This window comes from Camarhynchus parvulus, chromosome 2, assembly GCF_901933205.1.
Source record: "Camarhynchus parvulus chromosome 2, STF_HiC, whole genome shotgun sequence".
NCBI lineage: Eukaryota > Metazoa > Chordata > Aves > Passeriformes > Thraupidae > Camarhynchus > Camarhynchus parvulus.
The window spans coordinates 103,028,055-103,051,284 of NC_044572.1; the positions used below are offsets into that span (position 1 = coordinate 103,028,055).

The 23,230-nt window shown below is 39.9% G+C and overlaps 2 protein-coding genes across 2 annotated transcripts in view; one reads left to right on the forward strand and one right to left on the reverse strand.

Annotated features, from left to right (window-relative positions):
- Positions 1-13,201, forward strand: part of LPIN2 (lipin 2) — a 35,821-nt gene extending 22,620 nt beyond the window's left edge. The window contains 11 exon segments of the mRNA XM_030970952.1: positions 1,187-1,280; positions 1,615-1,684; positions 1,784-1,873; positions 2,589-2,671; positions 3,776-3,920; positions 4,650-4,798; positions 5,254-5,340; positions 6,692-6,844; positions 7,890-8,004; positions 8,677-8,780; positions 9,094-13,201. Of these exon segments, the coding sequence (XP_030826812.1) occupies positions 1,187-1,280; positions 1,615-1,684; positions 1,784-1,873; positions 2,589-2,671; positions 3,776-3,920; positions 4,650-4,798; positions 5,254-5,340; positions 6,692-6,844; positions 7,890-8,004; positions 8,677-8,780; positions 9,094-9,238 (1,235 nt within the window). The 3' untranslated portion in view covers positions 9,239-13,201.
- Positions 13,202-15,164: 1,963 nt separating this feature from the next.
- The window catches only part of EMILIN2 (elastin microfibril interfacer 2), a 37,338-nt gene continuing 29,272 nt past the window's right edge, over positions 15,165-23,230 (reverse strand). Inside the window, exons 7-8 of the mRNA XM_030943377.1 lie at positions 21,954-22,091; positions 15,165-21,328 (exon numbers count right to left, since the gene is read on the reverse strand). Of these exons, the coding sequence (XP_030799237.1) occupies positions 20,991-21,328; positions 21,954-22,091 (476 nt within the window). The 3' untranslated portion in view covers positions 15,165-20,990. The remainder of the gene's footprint in view (positions 21,329-21,953; positions 22,092-23,230) is intronic.

The following is a 23,230-nucleotide window of genomic DNA, read 5'->3' on the forward strand; positions in this document are numbered from 1 at the left end:
GAAAGACTAAAGTATAAACAGGAATAGAGCTCAGGCAGCTAAACAAATGAAGTGGCTTGAATGCTCAGATTTCCTTCTTACAGAACTTTGGCTTATTAACTATGCTTACATTGAGAAAAGGGGATAGAAAGTCTTTAATTTTTCTAAAATTTTCAAGCATTTGCCAAGCAGAGATAGCAGAATTGAACTTCATATTAGTCAAGGACACTTGATGTCTTGAGAATCTTTGTGTCTCCTTTTTCGTACTATATATTATTTATCTGACCAACTACATTGGTTTCTGGTTGCCAGTCCTTGCTTAGTCCTATGTAAATCTTAACAATTCATTTTCTTTCCAATTGCCTGACAATTTTTCTTATTTTTCAGGTTTTTCAAGTGATTAAAAACTCCTTTGTGTTGGACTATATTTTCTGATCTGCTTCTATCCTAAATGATTGTTAACCTCTAGATTTTTACTAGCTGTTTTTTTTCTCTTAACACTTTAGTCTATTTACTATTGAAGTTGTATGTATTTTTGAAGGAGCTTTTAGGAGCATGAAATCTTTATGGACATATACTGCAGTGTTTTAACACTACTTTTTTAAATGGTCATCCAGTCTCTAATACTTTAAGTGACATTTAGGTGCTTATTAATAAAGACTCAGGACTGTTCTTGTGGTAACATGATGGCAATACTGGATTTGATTGGAAAGAAGGATGTCTTGATTGCAGGGATCTTACACTAAATCATGGATTTCTGCAAACATATATAGAAACTAGTTGTAAAAAGGCTACTTAGTGATAGTAGTAGTTTTTCAAACCTGAAAAACTGGCATCACCCTTCCCCCTCTTTTTTCTAGTGTAGTATGTAGGCCCCTTACCTGCAGTCATAATTTTGGAAGAAAATTTGCCTAGACAAGCATGGCTTTCTTTCTCCAGCCTTTGAACTGAATTAGTTCCTCCTTATCCTTCCTCTTCTAATTTCTTAGTGCTCTTTACTATGACTGTTGAAGTGATTCAAGGCTTTTTCTGTAGGGAGGAGGCAGTCACAGGACCCTTGACAGGTAGACCTCAATTAGCACATCTTTAGTGATGCTGCAGGATCAGCACTCTGAAATGACAGAAAGGGTTTTCCTAGATGTAAACTAATCAGACATCTTGGGATTTTAAGTTATTACTTTCTAATTAAAATCTCTTTCTATTGCAGAAAAATTCATGGAACATATCATTACTTATCATGAATTTGCTGAGAACCCTGGACTCATAGACAATCCTAATTTGGTAATACGGATTTATAACAGGTAAATTCTCTGTCTCTTGTAATTAGGTTATATAAAATCCCATTTCAGAGCTGGTCTCTGAAGTGAGCATGTTTCTCAGCTTCCATTGCAGTTTGTGTGTGAATCTGTTTGAACCAAGGATTTGCATTAAATTTAGCTTTAGCTTAAGTGAGATTTTTTTCCTGTAATTGCTACTGATGTTGAATCGTATATATTAAAATGACTCTGCTTGCAGAAAATGTTAGTGCTTGGTAGCAAATATATGTTTTCATCGACACAAGGGCAAGTTTTTCATGCTGATATTTATTGATCTGTAGATTTTGTAATATCTTACCAATAACGTGTTTTAAAACAGGTATTATAACTGGGCATTGGCTGCTCCGATGATTCTGAGTTTGCAGGTGTTTCAGAAGAGTTTGCCTAAGGTAAATAGATAAATGCATACTTAGAAAATTTTGTATGTAGTAACACCTGATTATTTCTTTGTTTTTCTATACTAATTAAAAACATGTCTAATTTTTCAGGCTACTGTTGAGTCTTGGGTCAAAGAAAAGATGCCAAAGAAGTCTGGAAGGTGGTGGTTCTGGCGCAAGAAAGAAAGCATGACTAAGCAGGTGGCTGAGACCTATTGGGATTTTTTTTCCCCGTTAGGTGTTAAAAGATAAAAAAATAGTTATTTGTCAGAAGTACCTCAAAATGCTGTTCATATAGCTCAGTATCACTGATGGCCAGCTGATGCTGCAGCAGCTGTAGCTGCATCTGTTAATTTAGCCTCAAATACTGCATCATTGCCTGGTGCTTTAGTTGCGTTAACAAAATTTATTGTATCTGCCTGTTGTGCGTTATTCTTAAAATTCTTTCTTCTAAGCCATAAGCAGTTATCAGAGCTGCTCTTCAGTCACTGCAGTGTGTTTTAGGAATGTACAACAAACAAGTAAGTAGGTGCTGCACTGCATAATACTTAAGCTGAGACACCCCATTTTAGACTAAATTAAGCTTTCTAAACCTTGAGTATAGGCCCTCAACTTACTTCCCCACAAAAGAGTGATGTATAAGCTCAAAGGTTGACAGCTCCTTTTAATGCTAAATTTCTCATGTTAAACTAGCAGTTCCTAATTTCTGGCACACAGAGTTTTGTCTCCTGAAATAAGAAATAGCTTTAATAGAAAATTTCTTCATAAGCATCCTTTTTAAAAATAACTTTTAGAAATTATTATGCAGAATGGTGATTCTGAGACTTAATATAGTTTATGTACTATTTTGGTAGCTGTTTTTAACTTGGATTTGTTAAAAATGGCTAAAATATTCTTTATTATCATGTTGCTTTAGATACCAGAGGCAAAAGAGGGGAAAACTGAGACGCAAAGAGCAAATGAACTGCCAGCAACTATAAAAGAGCAAGTTAATAGTAGGTGTGTTCCTGTCTGAAGACTTATCTGTGGACTGAATAGTGCCTTTTTCCTCTTTTTTCTTTTTTTGAATGAAGAATTCAGTAGTAATGTACTGTGGGAAAAAAGCATGTAAGCTACTGAAGAGGAACCAGATGTGTATAGCAAACAACTCAGCAAAATACTGTGGCAGCAAACATTGTAGGAACTACAAATACACTACAATTATTTCCTAAATGCTGTTGTGTTTATTTCTTAAATCATAACAGAAGTGACAGAAATACATACATGGTAACCTTTATCAATAGGCCACTGCTCTGTAAATACAGTGATATTGTTTCTGATACACTTTGTAATACTTTTTTTTCTTTTGTGAAGGCCTAATATTGTATTAATAGTTTGAACCATGTGGAATTTTTTGTAACATTAAATGATTGAAACAATAAAATAGCATTCATCACAGCGCACATGTTGCCCAAGTTGTGGTAGACAGCTATCAGTGCTTAAAAGCACAAAACTCTCCCATGGTAGGGTATTTATTATGCATATGCATATTCCTGCATGATTTTGCAAAGGTAGTTGTAAATGTTGGTTTCTTAAAAGTTTAAAGAACGAAATATATTGTGATTTAATACTTCAGAGAAACTAAATGCTGCTTTTAATCTTGAACTCTCTAATGAGCAGGAAAATAAGTCTGTGAATAACCTTAAAAGGTGAGCTGCTCCACTAACACCTACAGTTTAAATGCCGTAGTAACTGAGTCCGCTTTTTTTAAAAACGAAGCACTGCTACCCATTCAGTGTCCCTTTTCATCTGCAGTTTACCTAATTCATCAACACAGTATTAGTGACCACCTGACACTGTGTCTCTACTAAACCCATTGTGTGTGGAGCCAGCTGGGAATAGTCTTGTTTAGAGCTCCACCAGTACTGGCATTCCAAGTCTTACTTGCTTACTGGCATGTACTGGCTTTATCTGGGCATTCACTAGACCATAGACTTCCTTTATTTGTGCTATCAGGTAGCAGAAATCCTCAGCATAAGCAGAAATTACTCTGGCATAAGCATCTTACTCTGTTAAGGAAGGATTTTATGTAGCTTACATTGATTCTGGTTAATGTCATGTTAGGCCTCCAGAGGATGATTCTTCTAGTGATGAAGCATCCCAGGAGTTGAAGGAATCCCTGAAAATGGATTCTGCCCCAGCAGAGCATCCACCCCATGGGAACGTTCCATCTTATAAGAAGTCACTTAGACTGTCTTCTGACCAGATAGTAAGTGACATGCCTGTCTTGTGTGTAGGATGATTCAAAATCCTTAAAAAAAAATTCTTTTAAAAGAAATTCAACATGTATTCCTGTGCAAGGGTAGGCAGCTGCAGGGAATTTCTGATAATTTTTTCTGTAGTGTTTTTTTAAGAATCTGTTTGGATTAAAAAATAGTAATTTCTTATGACGTTCCATAATCAAACTTAAGATGTTGCCAGAAAAGTGGCATAGTTTGCTTCTGCAGTTTGGATATCCTGGGATCTGCACGTCTGTGTAATAGCATACATTTAAATTGATGTGCAGTTTATTCACCGTGGTCTAACTTAACTTAAAATTTAGTTCTGCTACTGTCTAAATGTATGATTTTCATCAGAGAAGAATTTTGAGGAGAGCATCCACTAAGTAAACAATACTGTTGTGTCCCGTGGCAAACTGGGAGTTCAGTTTGATAGTGCTGCAAGTCTGCTATAGTAACAAGAATTAAAGTGGCAGAGGGTGAAATACCTGCTGCTGTAGGCAGTACAAGAACTATGCACATACACATGTACCCAGGTTGGAACAGACTTGGACAGCAAAACTGTGCCTGTGTTAAACCGTGGTTCACTTTTTGTTGAGTTAATCAAGATAGACAAGGAAGAATATACGAGCCATTTTGTGCAGCTCATTTATGATTCCAAAATCATAAAAATTTTAGAGATTGGGCAGCTTACATTTCCATTTACTTTTATTCTACAGGCAAAGTTGAAGCTCAGAGATGGCCCTAATGATGTTGTATTTAGTATTACAACCCAGTATCAAGGGACTTGCCGTTGTGCAGGAACAATATACCTCTGGAACTGGAATGATAAAATCATCATATCAGACATTGATGGAACAATAACCAAGTAAGTATCTTAGGGGATTTTCTTTCTTTGGTTTTTTTTTAATCTTGCTTTATTGATCCTGCTTTTCAAAACAAGGTAAAGAAGCTTTATTTAAGACAACTATTAAAGGATGTTTGTTAATAACATTGCTTTTTATTTTAATTTGTACTTGCCTTTAAAGCAAAATAGAAAATATATTTTAAAATAATAATGCCAAGATGATAAGATTTACCATGTGATTGTTCCCTCTATTAGACTTCTCCAGGTTTAGCAGCCACAGGTTAACTTGGAAACTGACTTGTATTGTATGACCCCACTAATTGCTCTGTCTGGACTATTTATTAATTCTCTATTGAAATTGTTAGAACCTTCAGAAATATTTCTGTAAATATTCTTTCTAAATTGTATGTTCATTAGTGGTTGTCTTTAACAAAACTCATGTACCACATGTCAGGTACCTTTGATTCTCCTTTTAGGTCTGATGCTTTGGGGCATATCCTCCCTCAGTTTGGCAAGGACTGGACTCATCAGGGCATTGCAAAACTCTATCATTCCATAAACGAGTGAGTATGCAATCTATGAAACAAGTAGGATTTTCTGGAATATGGGAATTAATGTATAAGTAATTGGATAGTTGTTAAAAATTACTCAGTTTATTAAAATTAACTGGTCGAAATGCTGGAAGTGAGCAACTTGTGTCATACACAAATGAAACTAAGTTCTTTCCACGGATGTATACTTTTACAGCAGTGCAAGCCACCACTTTTACTGGCTCCCTTCTCAGACATTTTGTTCTGCATTGTAGCTTTTAAAAACTGTGTGTAATATTTTCATGACTTAAAGAGAACCATAATAGAAATCATTTCTCAAACATGCATGTCTGTTTTCCACCAAATCAGGTTGGTCACTAGCCTTTCAGAAGTATCATATGGCATATATTTTAAACTAAATAGTGTCCTTCCAATGCATTAGTGTGTTCTGGTTTAATGGGTTTGCTTCCAAAGCCAGGTGAATGCTCCTTAGGTTAGATTTTATGTTGTGGAACAACTTATTTCAAATACAGTGATGCCAGAAATAATACTTGCTAACTAGGATGATCAGGTGTTAGAAACTTCAGAATTAAATTAAAATAATCAACTTTTTGACTGTTTTTTAGTAGTCTTTCTTTCCACAAAAATATTTGGGGTCTTAGAATATATTGTTGGCCTTCATGTGGCCCCTTGTGCTTCATGGGAGATAACATGAATGTTACTGTTTTGTTGGGTTTTGTTTGGGTGGCTTGGGGTGGGTGTTTTTGTTTATTCAGTGCATAACAGAAGAGCAGTTCTGGAATTATTTGCCAAATTGAATCAAGTCTTTGAAAATGCACATAAACACTTAAGCCTTTTGTGCATGCAGTAACTGTATACAAATCTGTGTAACAGATGAGCATACAAAGTCTGCAGGAAGAATTTAGGGGCTTAATGAATGCTTGTTGTTGTCCATCGTTTACTCAGCACTGCAAATTCTGCCAACAATGTGAAAAACACAGGAGATCTGGCACCCATTATTTTGTGATGCAGATAATTTAAATAATTGCTGTCATCCTACAGCTGGGCTGAAAGAAGCTGAATAAAACCAGTGTGGCACTTATTTAAACACTGTCTAGTCTACCTAATTGTGTCCTCTGACTTTTACCATCCCTATTATGTTTGCACTTCCTGTTTCTCAGTTTTGATTAAGTTGTGTATTCAAGCTACTACATGCCTTACAGATTCTTTTAACAATAGAAAAATCTTTCCCTTGTGTGTATGCAGAGCTCTGCAGCAATTCAGTACCTAAACTGGTGCCTCTGGACATTGCTATAATTGTGTACTTACCTTCGCAAAGAAACTTCAGCAGGAATATGAACTAAGTTGGTAATTTATTTTCTAGAAATGGCTACAAGTTCCTGTACTGTTCTGCCCGTGCCATTGGGATGGCAGATATCACCAGAGGGTACCTGCACTGGGTGAATGACAAAGGAACAATTCTCCCCAGGGGCCCTCTCATGTTGTCCCCCAGCAGTTTGTTTTCTGCCTTTCATAGGTAAGCATGTGGGGTTTCTTGTATAAGTTCCCTCCCCATTTCAGAGAAAGAGAAGATTAAAAGTATTTGGCATTACAGCTGTAACAAAAGTGTTCCATTCTGGACTATATTTGCTACTGAGACTTGATGTCCCTCTAGTGAGCATTTAAAAACCTCTTCTTTTGTCTGAATTTCACTTGTATACTTCTGTTCCTGTGGGCATGTTAGAAATGGCTACAAAACACAACATACCAGTCGAAGAAGAACTCATTTTCCCTTCTCTTTGTTCACCTAGTCCATGACTGAGGACTCTTAGGTTCTGTTTATATCAGTACATTTTTGTCTTTTTCAAGCATATCTTCAAGGTTTGCAGTGCACTGTTACTACACAAGATAGAGAGAAAAGAAAAAAAATCTGGGGAATATAGGCTGTCATGTGAAATGATCTTGTGGTGTTGGGATTGCTCCATATACAGCTGCTTTAAAAAAGTATGGAGTTTAGGTATGGTTCAACTGAGTTATCTTTTGGACCAACCATAATCTGCCTGTTCTTGATGGGAGGAGCTAATAATGGACAGGTGTTTGGGCTTGGTTGTTTGTGGAGGGGATTTTGTTTAAGTTTTGTTGGGCTTTTTTGTTTATTTGTGTTTTATTATGTCACGGGTAGCAATGACACCAATTTCCATTAATGTCATGGACTTTACGCGCTTTTGTCAGAGACAGGAGTTGTAACAAGTACACCTATGTGTACTTGATTAGATCTTCTGATTCAGATAGTCAGCTACAAAAAAGCAGTTCACAACTGCATTCACAGCTGGGAATTCCATTTCCATTCATACTTAGCCTATGCACAGTATTCATCTGTTTTTTTTACTGTAGGTGTTGGAAAAGAGGGAATGTTTGATTGTTTCTTATATTGTTCTTGGAGAGCTACTTAGAACTGTCTCTATAACTACCAGTGCTAGCAACAGGAAGCAATGAGAATATAAGTACCAGATGAATGGGGAAAGGAGGATACCTTTTATCAAATCATGATTTAGAGTTTGACTGTTGAAATTTTATTTTAGGGAAGTCATAGAAAAGAAGCCTGAAAAGTTCAAAATCGAATGTTTGAATGATATCAAGAATTTGTTTGCTCCCAGCAAACAACCTTTCTATGCTGCTTTTGGAAACAGGCCCAATGTAAGTGCCCCTTTCTAACTGGATGGTTAAAATGCATGTACTTGAGAAGCAAAACAAACAGGCTTTTCTTTTTGTGTTTATGAAAATTTGAATATGGAAATGGGACACTGCTGCTTTTATGGGTTTGGTTGGAAAAAGCCACATGCAGATACCTTAAGTTGCTACAACTGCTTATATGAGAAAGGTTACAAAGATGCATTAGGATTCTCACTTTAATAAATATGTGCCGCCTTCCTGAATTCTTTTAAAGTATTTTTGACTGTGACCTAAGGGCATTAATTCAGTGCTTTACACTCTTGAATCCCTTTTCTGGTTGTACGGTTCCTCTATTTTCTCTGCAGTTCAGTACTTCTGTAATTAAGTGAGAGAGGGGTATTGTAAGAATAATATTGTCATAGGGAGTGATGTGGTGTAGTGTAGACTTTGTGCATGTTTGTGGTCCTAGGCTTGGGCACAAGAATTAAGTGTTTGGGGGCAGGGGGAATACTTCTTTATAGTGTGTGTGTATGTTTCGGGGATTGGGTTTTTTTACTGTTGTTTGAGGACTTTTTTTTAAGGGACAGTTTTACTGTAGCCTTTTTCAATCAGCATTTCTCACTCCTTTGATAAATTGCTTGTTACCACAGTCAATAAGAAAATGTTGAAGCATGTACTTGTATTGTTCTTTTGCAGGATGTATATGCCTACATGCAAGTGGGAGTTCCAGACTGCAGAATATTTACTGTGAATCCAAAGGGTGAACTGATCCAAGAACAGACTAAGGGAAACAAATCTTCGTAAGACCATTTTTGTTCTTACAGCTAAACAAAGTGTTTAGAAATGGGATTATAAAATAATTGCATTTATGACTGTGATCTCCTTTTACATGTGAATTGTGGAAAACTTTATTTGTGGGGGACTTACAGCTTTTGATACTTGAATGAGACTTTTCAAAATGAAAATTGGAAAAATAGAGTTGAAAATCACTTTTGTGGTAGTGGGGCCTTATTTGACTAGAACTTTCTGGTCTGGACTTCTAAAGCTGCTTTTGACTACAGCTGAACAGTAACTAGACTGTTAAATAATGGTCTTTCTTCTCCTTTAATACAGGTATTACAGACTAAGTGAGCTTGTGGAATATGTGTTCCCATTGATTAATAAAGAACAGAGTTCTGCATTTCCGTGCCCAGAATTCAGCTCTTTTTGCTACTGGAGGGAGCCTCTTCCTGACCTTAACATGGATGACCTGGCCTGAAAAGTACTTCTTACCAGGAGATGGAATTTCATATTGAGCTACTCAACTTCAGTTTAAATGTGAAGAACTTTCTTAATGAGGATGCTAATTTATATATTGGTACCGTAAGTCTTACTAAAGAAATCACTTTAATTTCATTGGTTTAAAACAAAGAAAATGCAAAGCTACTGTCTTTTTTTTTTTTTTTTGGGGAGGGTATGTTGGTTTTTGTGTTTGTTTGTTTATTGTTTGTTATTGTATACCTGTTCTATGGCACTTGAGATTGGCCTGTCATTGATGGTCATGGTACCCAAGTGCTTCAGGGCAACTAAATACTGACATAAAATATGACTTTGCATTTTCATCAATACAGACCTTATTGTAAACATAGATTATTCTTTTTATGTTGTCTTAAGTATATTTTCTAAAATGAAGCCAAAAAGTGTATGGAAACTGCCAAATAGAATGTCAGACCTATTAATGAAAAATGTGGTTTAACATTCAGATGGGCATTTAGGCCATTTTTGAAAGGAGCCAGAGCCTAAGACCACTGTGCTCTTTCTCAGCTAGAATACAGAAAATGTACAGACCTTGCTAGCCTGGCAGATTCTGAAGACATAAAATTCCTCTTTAAATGTAAATATGCCTTTTGTTACATGTACAAGACTGGGCTTATACAAATCACACTCGAACTAACCTAACTCTGCTTATTACTTTTTTTTTTACACACAATGTTAAAACTATTTCATGAGCTTGTTAAAATGAAAGTTGTCTTCAGACATTTGTATGGCTTTTGTTGTTTTCAGGCTGTGTCATGTTAAATTTTCATCAAGAAAAATCTTGGAACATTTCTGTAAGAGTTGGGGAACTGGCATTTTTATTTCCTTTTTCAGCACAGATACAATGTGTATGTGTGTGTATGCTGTGTAGGCCAGTAAAATGTATGTATAGATTATATTCAGGGAATTGCAATACTAAAAAATAATTATGTATTTAATTTTTTAATTGCCTACTGCAGGTCTTTCCAGAGTTCTGTATTGCAGGTTTTCAGTAGCTGGAAGAAAATGCAACTCAGTAGTGAGGTTCCAGCTGTGAGAATGGTTAATTGCTGCAGAGCAGAATAAAACTTGTTTTTCCTTTTTTTTTTCCTTTTTTTTTTTCCTTTCTTTTTTTCTTTTTAAGAAGTTTTGGGTTATTTGCAAACATCATGCTGGTCATTCCTCAGGTTCCAGTCAGAGCCTGTGAACAAATTACATTCCAGTTCTGGTGTTTATCAGCTATAAAAGCAGCTAATTTACTTTCTCCAAAGTACTTGAAGGCAAAGGTGGCTGCTTTTTAAGTTGAATTAGTGCATTTAACTTCTTTTGGACAAAACTATGTGAGAATATATCATTCCACCAGCCCAAAGAGCTTAAGGACTACAGTCATTTAAACCCCAGATCACTCGGTTTTACTGCCTGCAAAAGCATACATTTAGAGGATTTTACACCCCTCCAGGAGTATTTTTTCTCCATTGTCAGGCTTTCATAACCCTCAGTTCTGATGTAACATCAGCTTTGGACAATTGGTGAGCTGCTCGGGGGGGCATTTATAAATCACTGTATAAATGAAATTATTTCCCCCCCCCATTATAAAATTCTAGTGTATTGCTGTATTTATAAAACACTGGATAATGAGTGGAGGCAAGCAAAATCAACCTGGAATCACTTTCAGAGCAGGAGAAGGAGAGTGGGATAAAAAAAACTTACCTGTCACGGTGTCAGTGAATTGAAAGGCATCCTCATTTTTGTACTGTGAGAACAAAATAACTTCTGTGGTTCTTGGTCACCAATCTACTCAGTCTTTTAGTAGAGAGTTGAATCCTTTCACAGGATTCAACTCAAAGGATATTTTACTGATTTTTTCTTGTATTTTTTTCAATGTCAAAAGCCTGCAAACATCATTGCATGTATTTTTTTCCCCTTTTCTTACTTTTTATCCCATAGATTTCATTAGAAACTAAAATTTTCATGATCACCAAGTGCTTTGAATATCAATGTGATTTGAGCTTTTAAGTCACTTAAATACTTTAAAATTAATGAATAACAATCCAACATAATAAAGTATTTTAATTACAAGATTAAATATTATATCTAAAGATTCTATTTTGCATAAAAGAAGTGAAGCAATCTTTCCTCGAACAGTCTTTTTATGGCTGTCAAAATTTGCTTTACCATGCTTAAGTCTACTCTTGGTAGCCCTGGTATTACACAGCTTTTCTAAAAATAAAAGCACTTCATGAAACCATGATGAGTTCCCAAATGGGACAGATTGTTGCCATGGTTTGGCTGTGTCTTTTTGGGTTAATATTCTTTTTTCACCATTTTTTTCCCCTTCAATTCTCTTCAACTTTTCAGACTGTCATAAAGATAAGCTGTGGATTTCAACGTGGGGACTTGAGTAAATGAGAAGTGTGGAAAGATAATATCAGGTATATCTCCAAATACATGTACTTTCAGCTGGTATGAAAATGGGGGTTGTGTGAGTTTTGTTGAGAGCTCCTCATTCTGCTAGCATGTACTTTTCATTGTAGGAGCATCCAAAAGGTTGCTTAATTAAAAAAACAGATTGGTTTTTCTCTGTAACAGCTACAGTTTGATATTTGTTTTTTGATAAAATGTAAACGTTGCTGAGTCTTTCTGATACGAGCAGGGCAGGGGGTTTGGTTTTTCTAACTCTGGCTTGTATTTGAAGCTTTTCAGATTGTTTGTTAACCCCATTTAGGGACAGAATATGTTGTTGTGTACCTGTGTTCTCGGGGCTGCTGGGCACTTTACTGACTCTAGAGCAGACATCTCGTTGCTATCAAGCTGTGGGCTTGTGCCACAACATTAACGTGGAGGGGTTAAATAAGAATTATGTGTTAGCTTGACCTTTGTTACCTTAGTGGAGAGAAGTGGCCTGAAACGAATGTTTGAGAACAAGTTGTGCTATACTGGTGTAAAATTAGCGCAAGCTACATCATTCTTTCTGTGAAAGAGGAACTTCTAAGTGTGCCTGGCTGTGGGCACACACACACCCCTGTTAAGACTGTGTTGTTGAAGATGCAGATCCTCTTAGCGTTGGAACCCCTCAAAGGCTGAGTCAATGACACCTGTCTGGGAGTAAATAAGGAACATTGCAATTCAAAACTTGTTAGTGACTTGGACATTACCCGTTTCTATAATGATTCAAAGATCAGCAGTTTAAAGGGTATGCATTTCTGGATTTATTTTTTTAAATTTATTTACTGTACCAAGCATGTTTGTACTTCAGAAGATTGGGCTTTCATTCCCAAGTGCATGTGCAATCCTGGCTCATGTCTTCTTAACTTTCTGTCATCAGTATATGCCTTCCAAAACCCTTTTTTTTCTTTTCAACTGGAAAAGTTTTAACACTTGTGTCAACTCCATTATGGGACTTCTGAGGCAAACTCTGAATCTGTTTATGGTAAACGTGAAAGAGATGAGATTTCATGTTAATATTTCATGCAAGTCTTCTAGAAAATGCTGTCAAATGAATGAGTTGTTTAAATGACTGTAATGCAAATTCCTTGTGAAACATCACAGGTAGAGAATTTTGAGATGCCTTTAAAGTGTCACTTTTGCCTGAAGAAATTTTAATTTCCAGAGTTAAAATTTGCTAAATAAAAAGGAATTGTTTGGGACTTTTTTACAGTGTTAATTACTTCCAGATGAAAGTTAAAATGTTGGTTTATTTTGAGGGTGGGAAAACTCTCTTCAGTCATTTGTTTCATTTTTATCTTGAAGATGTAATGCTTGATTATTAAGCAACCAATCACTAATAAGGTAGTGTGTTTAAAATGTCAAATCTGTGATCATACCAATACAGTGGTTTTTGTTAAGACTGGACTGTCTTGGGTACAGCAACCCACACTTCAGTGCAATGTTTATTGGTGTTCAGAACAATGTTATCACAATAAAAACAGACTTTAAGTGAAATTTCTCTTTACTTTGATTTGGTAATTCCTTGATTGTACTGCTGAGTGATTAAACGCGGGGCTATTAAAATTGTGTTTATGTTCAGCATAGAATTCAAGTTGGTCTTCTCAGGATACAGTATATTTGCTTTCTTTCAGACTTGATTTACTTTTTTTCAGAGTATTTATACAGCTGATAAAAAATTGCTGTCATCAAGCTTAACTTCTGTGCCAGTACCAATACTGGGTTACAACTATAATGAAAAGCAAACATGCACTTGGTAATATAAAATATCAGGTAACAGAGGCATGACTTGAGAATGTACAGGCTGCCTTGAAGAAAAAGTTGTAAGTGCAGTTTGAGCTCTTGTAAATCTGCCCTAATTTGGAGTTTTATCCTATTTTGATCGAAGTTAACTTTTCCCTTTCAAGGCAAAGAGTATTGTCTTCCATAGCAGTTGTTAAATGGCTTGAAGCAAATATTGTGAGGCAGTCTTGGAAAAGGGGCCTCAAGCTTTCAGTAGAAATTAATTTTCCTGGTTTCTTGCTGTTCTTGGTAAATGCAACCACCTAGCAGCCTACATAGAAAACCTGACTGTTCAGTCAATTATGATGGATCTGCATGAAAAGATTAGTGATGCTGTGCCTTTTGGTCCTTCTGTGGTATCATTGGTGTTACTGCTGGTGTTCTATCACCTGCTGACTTTTCCCCCATGACTCTGCAGACACACTGCACTCGTTCCTCCCACCAGTCTGCTCACTGCCCATCCTTCACACCTGGGTCCCACTGCATCCTTGGTGCTGCAGTGAGTGACTTAGCCAGTGCAAGCAACTGAAGGGTGGTGTGTCCTGTGCCAAATGTATGCCAAATGTTTGAATCTGTTGCAAAAACTTTTCTGAGCTGGCATTGTTTCTCCTGTGTCCATCTTACTGTAATGCACTCCTGCTAGGGTGGTCTTGTTCTTGGTGGATCAATTTTTCTGCTTGGAGCAGCTGGTTTCAATGTGTAAAGAACAGAATCACTGTTTCCAGGAGCAGAACACTGTGCCTGGAGTTATGTCATGCACTCAGGACCTGCAGCCCTGCACTGTTTTGGTGGGAAGTTTGTGCATGCTCCCACTTGCTGCCAGCTGAGCTCTTGTGCCAGCGGTGAGCTGAGCACAGAGCCAGCTCAGCAGGGTTTTCTGGGCACATGTCCCCTGTGCTGTGTGTGCTCAGAGCTTTGGGCATAGCAAGGGTGTGTCAGGGTCTTCTGCCTGGCAGGGGTGGCCACTCCTGTGCAATGTGTTTCCTAAGCAGTCCCTTGCTGCTTTTCCTCCTTTCCCTTGCCTTAAATTAATCAAACCCCCACCAGTGTTTCTGTCCCACTTGAGCACTGGTACACTTTGTGTTCGTCTTGGTTGTATCTTTTAGCCAACCTTTCCCTGCCCTCTTTTTAATTCACCTTCCTACCTTGCTGGCCTCTGATCTTACATTTTCCACTTCTGATGATACTCCCTGTGCACCTGCTCTAGTGATCACAAGCAACAGCGTGAGCTGCTCAGCCTAGAACTGGCTGAAGGGCAGGGCTCAGAGGGTTGTGGTGAAAGGGACTGCTGCTGCCTGGTGATGGGTGACCAGTGGTGCTCCTCAAGGCTCGATGCCAGGGCCAGTTCTGTTCAATATATTTATCAGTGGGCTGAATGCAGGAGCTGAATGCTCCATTTGCAAGTTTGCTGACAATGCCAGACTGGGAGATGCTGTTCACTCTCGAGGGACAATGTCTTGCAGAGAGCTGGATCCTATCCATCCTATCCTAGATGGATTCGAGTGCTGAGCAGCTCTGCTCTGCAGTGCTGTCGTGGTTTAGGAATGCTATTCCCCAATTTTGTATTCCCACTGAAATAACCCAGACCACCGAGCTTTCTCACCTCCTCCTCCAGCTCCCTCTCTTCCCCCGTGGAGGGCTGGAAATGACAGCTGGAGGCACACAGAGCTAGAGATCACAGGTTGAGATAAGAACAATTTACTAGAAACAGCAGTGAAATAAGGAACAGTAACAACAGTGATAGGAACAGCAGAGTGTACAATTCATATCCAGTTGCTCACCACTGCTGCAAAACTTAACCCTGTCCAAGCCAGAACCAGGACAAATGCAAAGGTCAGTGATTGGTAAAAATGAACAAACAAACAAAGTCCTAACAACTAACAACCCCCAAAGATCCCCAGACTTACAGTGTTTATGGAATCTCTTGTGTGTAAGGCAGCCAAGTGCACTCCCCACATGGGATTGTGTGCTTCCTTTTTCCTGGAAGCCACCCTGGATTCCCCATGCTCTTGAACTTCAAGCTGCTTTGATACATCACAAAGAAGGGGGTCCTGCCAGGGCCATGGGAATGGCTGGCTGCCTATGCTCAATCACTGGGAAACACCCCATGCCAGCAGAATGGATGGAGGGGAGTGCAGCCCAGGAGTGCTCTGTGCAGCTGCTCAGCACTCCTGGGCATGGACAGCCCTTGCTCCATCTGCTTGTGGGGCAGGCACAGCCTTGCAGATGCCACATCCTGCCCCTGTGGGCTCTGCTCCTGCCATGCTGGAGGAGTGGAGGGGCCATCTCAGCATCCCCAAGCCTGTCAGTGTTTAAGAGGCATTAAAGGCAAAGGACAATGCCTTTGACCAACATGCTTTAAGCTTTTGTCCAGCACTGAATTGGTCAGGCACTTGGAGTAGGTGATGGTTGTAGGTCCCTTGCAACTGAAATACCATCTTAGCCAGGAATCAGGGCAGTGACTGAGCAACTGAGATGGACAAGAGCTGTGTTGGCAGAACTTCCATGTACTATGTGACACAGTGCTTGACACTGAAAAATCATTTTAAATCTACATGCAAGCTTGACTGAGAAGCCAGAAACTGCAGTTCTAAAGGCGGTGGAGAAGAGAACAAAAATTTTGGCTTACAGTGCTGCTGTATTCCCTGGAAAGCAAAAGAGCATCAAGGCATTACACAAGAGGTAGGCTTTATTTGGACATATCTGCAGTTGTTTTCTCTCACACACTTTCTTCATGTTCCTGGATATTTCTCTCCCCCTTTGAGATTATTTTTATATATGCATGAATATATGTATAGACATGCATACCTAAAGCATACTTTGAAATGCACTGTTCTTTTTGCTGAAAAATGTTAGTTATGTTCCTTTTTCACAATCAAGACAGTGAAATAAATGCCAAAACCTGGTTATGCAGTAACATGTTACAAGGTGTTGTTTGAAATCTCCCATATACAAAAAATTGGCAGAGCTGCTGTTCTGCATCCCAAGTCTGCAGGGTACATTGCAGAAAGGTTATGTTGGCTGGAGCACAAGTCTGTCTTGTGATGACAGGAGACTGCCCCCAGGTATTCCTGGTAGCTGGATGATTTGAACTCTGTGCCATTATCCAGGAGCAACCAGCAGCCAACCTGTACCTACTGACCAAGTCTCAGTGGAGTGCAGATTCCTCCCGTCTCCAAGCTGGGACCATAAACGCATTTCTAGTTTTAGTGGAAGAGACCCATGGCCACTACTGGGCTGTAATACAAGGACTTAGCCAATCAGCAAACAATCACTTCCAAATGCATGCTGTATTCTCAGGAAAGAGTTCAATCCTGATTTGAATCTCCTGGTTGCAGTTGGGGGGGAGCTCTTTACCTTGCATTCCCAGCACATTTTAAAGCTGCATGGAGTGGTGATGAGCAAGTTGTTTCAAGTTGCTTTCTTATGCTTTCCACCTACAGCTTGCTTGACTATTTTTAATTTTTCTTGTTGGGCCAGCTGGTTTCACCAAACCAACTAGAGGCTCAGTGACACTGCACAAAGTTGCTGCAGCTAGCCTGGTGTACACTGAAAGGAAATATGATAGAATACCACAGGAAGTCCTCATAGCTTTGAGTGTTCTCAAAGTGGACAGTAGAAAAATGTCTTCACTGTCTCCAGAGGTCTTAATAGCAAATCAAAATAATGAGGTAGAATTTTTTTACACTTTTTGCAGTGAAAATTGGCATTCCTGCTTTACTGGAGTCTTTCCTGGGGATATGACTGATTTATATGTCACATTGGGGTTTTAGGATACTCTTGTCATGTTTGGCCAGAGGCAAGTATCTCTGGCTGTGAGCATGCTGGCTTGGCTTCAGATGTTGTGGCTGCTAAAGCCCTGCCTCTGGGAACTCACCTGTCTCACAAGTGATGCTGCCCTGGAGACTCATCTGGTTTGGATATTTGCAGTCCCTAGGAACCCCGGGGCCTCGTGCCTGGCTGAGGGACTGTCAGACACACATCTGCCTGTACAGCTTTACCTGGTAGAAGGTGAGTTTCTTCTTTCTGAGTTTCTTCCTCTTTTGATGTCAAATTAGAGCACTGGGCCCAACAGATACTGTATTGTCTAAGAGTCTTGCAATTCTCACATACTGCATTACTGAACTACCTACAAAGCAGCTCTAAAAGGTAGCACTGTGATCTGTGAAACAGGCACCAGTCCTATCTTAGAGCTCCCACCTACTGGATCTTTTTTAAGGCTTTCTCAGTTAACAGATACTTCCTATTTGAGCTTGTGGATTCTCCTGCACGTGGCAGTCAAATCATAAACCCACAGTGAGAAATGCTCCTTTCAGTGCAGGTCTTTCCTTGTGCTGCTGCTGATTCTCACCAGATGTAAATGCTCTGTCAGCAGGCTCAGGTATTCTGGAGCAGAGCTCTTGCTCCTTCCCTTGAAGCTGGGCTGCTCTGTGTGGAGCCAACCCTTGTCAGGCCTATGAATGCATTTGTGCCCAAGTCTCTTCCAGCTCTTGCATTATTAATATTTAATCCAAGAACTGACTGGAGCAGAGACAAACTCAGGTTTCATTCTCCCTTTCCCTGTTGATGGGCTACATCCCTGTGGTCTACCTAGGTGGGGGAATATTCCACCTTGTCAGCTCCAGGAAAATAACCTCATTAGAAGGAACCAAACCACCTACCCTGATTACAGCAATTACCAAGGAAGTGCAAATTAAGGTCAAATCCCTCTCAACAAAGGTGGGAATCTTAGATAGAGGTTCCTTGTAAAAGATCATAGCTTTACCTACCCACACAGCTCTAGATGAATGGGAAGCTGTCCATCAAAAGTCTAAAGGTGTCCTCAAAATAAGGTGCTGGGATTGTGCCCTGCTGTGACACAGTTTAGGGAGTGTACAAGTACCAGTTACACTGCATTTTGAGTGCTTACACTGTCCCAGCACAGGCAGCAGCAAATCCTGAGTCTAAGGGGAAACTTTCTGGTGGAAGACGGCCCTGTCCCATTGGCAAAACTGGGCTTGTGAAGATCTGTGGGTTGGATTTAGGAATCTCCTGGAGCAGTTAGGTAATAATTAAATGATCGATAATAATTAAATAAGTGATTTGCAACTCTTAGCACTAAACTTGCTCTGCTGATTCTTAAAAATTTCTCACTTGGGGGAGGTGGAACAAAAAGGTTCTGTTTGCCAGCTAGGTCTCCCTAAGCACTCAGCTCATTTTGTTTGTTTCCATGAGTCATTTTTAGAACAGGCAACAATAATCTTGAGTCATACATAGTCTGGAGCCAGCTTCTTAGAGAACACAGCTTTCTGGATGAGAGTGAAAAATATCCTGAAAGGAAAAGTGCTTCTCTGGCTTTTGTACGTAACAAGAAATTATGTTTTTAAAACGAAGAAAAAGCGTATTATATGCTTGGCTTTTGAAAACACAGAAAACAACCCTTCCTGTCTGTCCCTACCATTCTGAGCCCTAGGAAGGCATGGGACAGAAAGGACAAAAGAAAGCTAAGCCCCCCTTGAATGAGCGTGTGGTTGCTGACTGCGTGCTAATGCTCAGGTCCAGAAACGCAGGCAGGGAAACGGGACGGAGGCGGCTCCTTCCATCAGCACAAGTTCACTCTACATCTTTGGCTACTGCCTGCCAGCTGCTCTGTCAGAAACAGCCTTCCTCCTACAAACACAGCCTGCCCCAGCTCCTGCTTATCTCTAACACCATCATTTCTGGAAATCAGGTGTCAAGAGATCTTCCCAAATCAGGTGCTTTAAAACTCCACCCACAGTTTCCTTCCTGTGCTCGCAAGTGCCCCAGTGCAACCCTAGCTGCACTAGGACTGACTCAGAGGTCCCCTGTGGACAGAAAGTTTTTTTTGCCTGCTCTTCTTAAAGCAGTTCAGCTTCCAGGATGTGATAGTTTGTTGTGGGAAGGCCCCAACTCATTGCCTGGAAACATAGTTATTAGGGAATATCTGTTCCAAAACTAAGTAACAAAAGCACGAGTCTTCATCTGATCTCAGATGCAAAGTGCTTCAGCTAAATACAATGTACTGCTTTACAGCGCAGGGAGTTCTTTCCTCACCTAAAAAATTTGTTTGTTTTGAGGGTACAAACAGCTGTTCTGCATTCGTAATAAAGAAAATACACTACACAAACCACTATGATAAATACAGCTCTATGTGGCATGAACAGACCACTAAAAAGGTGAGTTGATATAAAGAATGTACAGGTGACAAATATATGTACATGTGAAAAATGAAGATACAGTCCTGCTCTCAGTTAAACATGGCTGGATTTCTTTTCAGCCACAGAAGTCATCAAAATGCTAACTCCTAAGAGCCAAAGCATCATTATTATTACCTCCACTGAGAAGTGGCTAGTGTGCAAAATAAAATACTGCTGCCCCAGACGTGTTTACCTGTTTAAGCTAAGAAGGCTGCTTTATCCATATAAACAGATGCTGAGTGTTAAAACAAACCTCACTTGAAAGCACTGATGCAGGAGGCTGTTACAACAACTCTGGCAGAGGGTTGGTTTGTGCATTTGACAATACTGACTAATAACACTATTTTCCTTTATCAACCATTTTTTGTCTGATTTGTCTTCTACAATGCACCAAAGACACAAACTTCCCTTCTAATGCAAATAGTGCTGCACTGCCAGAAACAGGCCCTGTAAAATTTTTTAAACTTTTCAAAATCATCTAGCTAAGCAAATTGATTCTGATTTTTCCGACCTGTTTTATTTCTAGCAGCAAGCTTTAATCTCAAGAGTGTCATGAATAACCAATCATCTTTTTTACTCCATAAATAGACAATAACTGTTCTGAATCTTTCAGTAGTAGCAATGCAAGTAGCACCTTGCATTCACATCTTCCCAGCAGAAAGCTGAGGCAAGTTTCTCCCTGTGCTGCTGCTTCCACCTGACTGAGTCACTCACCTTGTCTCCTAGCACAGTGTTTGGCCCTCAAAGGCAAAAAAGAAAATTGATGCCCGTGAATATCATTTTGCTTTGCACCACCACAGTTTGAAATTGCACTGAACAAACTGATTATGCCAATGCACATTACTAAATAATACAAGGAATAAAAAGTCATCAACCATATCCACTACAATTTCACTTTCTTGGCTTTGCTTTACTGAAAACATGAAAATAGCTGACCACAACTGTAAACTTGAGCAAAGATGTAAACTTTGATACACTAGGGACAATTTGAAAAACTAGGGAAAAGATTGCAAAGGCAATTGACTAGGGAATAGCAGGAGCACAGTGGAGAAATATCTATTGAGAACATACTTGTTGTTTAAACAGTTGTTCTGCTTGTAGAGGTAAAGGGCTTGGGAAGGAGTTTATTTAGCTACAGAAATGTGTCTTTTGTAGCTACCTCTGTTAACGAGGGACAAGGAAAATGTTTCCGTATAGACTATAAACCCATCACTGAAATCAAATATATAAACTGAATATATTAAAGCTTTGAATTTTATTACACTTAATTTCTTCTGAATATCTTACCCTTCTCCCCTGTTCAAGGTAAACCTAAACATGAGAAATGGAAGGATAAAGGAGAACTCCACTAAATGTGGAGTACATTTCGTCAGAGTCTGTGTAGGCCAGCTTGCCTCCCGTTACAACGACGTTCACTTCGTCTCCTGCTTTGAGGTGAAGAACAAGGTGGAACGTCCCAGGACCACCACAGGTCTGTTTCCCCGAGTAGGGTTTGTGATACTCCAGCAGTTCCCTTCTGTAGCCAGCAGTGTGGAGTTGAGCCACGCTGGCATTGGAGACGGACAGCACCGCTTCCACGTACTCATCCCTCTCCGGGGCCAGCACGGCCGTGATCAGGTAGCGCCCTTCGTATGGCGACGTGAAAATGCCTGCAGAACAGAGACAGCCTGCGCTGACCACAGTCACTCAACACGGGGACACCTGACTGCCTAAGCACAGTGACAAACACAAAGCCACGTGGGTCACCCACTGCTTCCTGCAGGCAACAAGGTCAGCCTGGGCAGGCGACCAAGTGATTGGAGTCACGAAGGCGAAGGCACACCTAGAACCTCAGTGCTTGAGAAGGAGGCAGCCCCCAGTCTGGGACCTTGGAGAGGCAACATGAAAACCTCTCCCTCTCCTCCTCCCACCTCTCCCTCTCCCCGTGACCCAGCCACAGTGAAGCAGATGAGTAAGGAACCTCACCTCTGCTACCTGGGCTCAGCTGGCCTGAGGAGCACACCCAGCTGTGTATGTAGAGGTGAGCTGGGCCTCAGCAGTACTGGGCAGTCATGGAAAGCCAGCCATGAAAGCCTGTGCCTACCCACACCCACAGGGAGCTTTTACCCCCATGTGTCTGATTTAGATGGACTTGGTTTGTTCCATGTACCAGCAAGGCCTGAGGTAACTGGTAACCCATGCTGAACACTGGTACTGCTGAACCCATAATGGAACACTGGTAACCCATGCTCCTGCCTGTCCAGCGTGCCTGTGGGTGCATTCCTTGGCTGTTACCTGTATTGGGGTTATAATAGTCCCCGTCATTCACAAGCACTTTGTTGAAGTGAACCACACCGACATCACTGGAGAAAGGCTTCTGTGTGAGCCCAGCAGAAAATGACACCAGAGAGGGCACAGCAGCGGTGGCAGGTCCTGAAATGGGTAACAACATGAGTCAGAACCACATCAGGATGATAACACAGCCTTGTCCCTATGATGCTTTATAATCCTCTGTCTGTTCCTGCCCATACTTCATTTGGACTAACCCTGCCAATTGCAGAATGCCAGAATTAGCAGAATACATATTGCTAGCCCAGGTGCCAGGTGTCTCACCTTAAAATGTACTGAGCAACATAAAGTTCCTGCCTTGGCCACAGGTTTTTGGGGCTTTTTTGGGATTTTTTTGGGGGTTTTTTTCTGTTCTAAGGAAACAGTACATGGCTAGTAAATGCCGGCAGTGGAATTCCTACCACCCTTCAATTCAGTAATGCTTCTGCCCAAGACCTCTCTCAGGACAGAGGCTGCCTTTCAACATCTCCACTCTCCATCACTATCACAGTGGCCATAGGAATGCTAAAGATTATAGCTCGTGCCAGCTTTCCTTGTCATGTTGAGAAGCTGTGCACAGCTTAGATCTCCCACTCTCTCTGCCAAAGCCTAGTGAAAATGGCTATAAAATATATAACACTTCCATATTAATGCAAAGAGAACTTTTTGTCTCTCTCCAGCACTTCTCTTTTGGGGGACTTTTCACTTTACAATTTTTTCTTCTTTTCTCAGCAGATCCAACAGACACTTAGGTATTTTATAGTGGCTATCCAGCTGCTAGATGAACACTGCTGTTAGACTGAGTTGGATGAAATATAATTTGGACAATGAAGACAAATTTTTACTTTTAACAGACTGACTTAATATCAAGTGTTCAGTGCTCAGTCACTTATTAGTCCCATTCCAAATACCTTCCCTTTAAACATTTTCCTTAAGGCAGCACACACTGCTAGAGTCAATTCTTGCTGCTTTGTCTGGGCAAGTAGCTAAACAACAAATGCCCTAGAGTTATCCACAGCTGCTGTTTCACCCTGCTCCTTCTGCCTTCCTTAAAATTAATGTTTGGCCTCTCCCTCTCAATCAGAGATGCCCATCAGCAACAAATGGTAAATTCAGCAAATCCTGAATTGAAAGAGACCCACAAGAACCATCTAAGTCCAACTCCTGGCCCTGCACAGGACACCCCAACAATCACACCTTGTGCCTGAGAGCATTGTCCAAACTCTTCTTGAATTCTGTCAGGC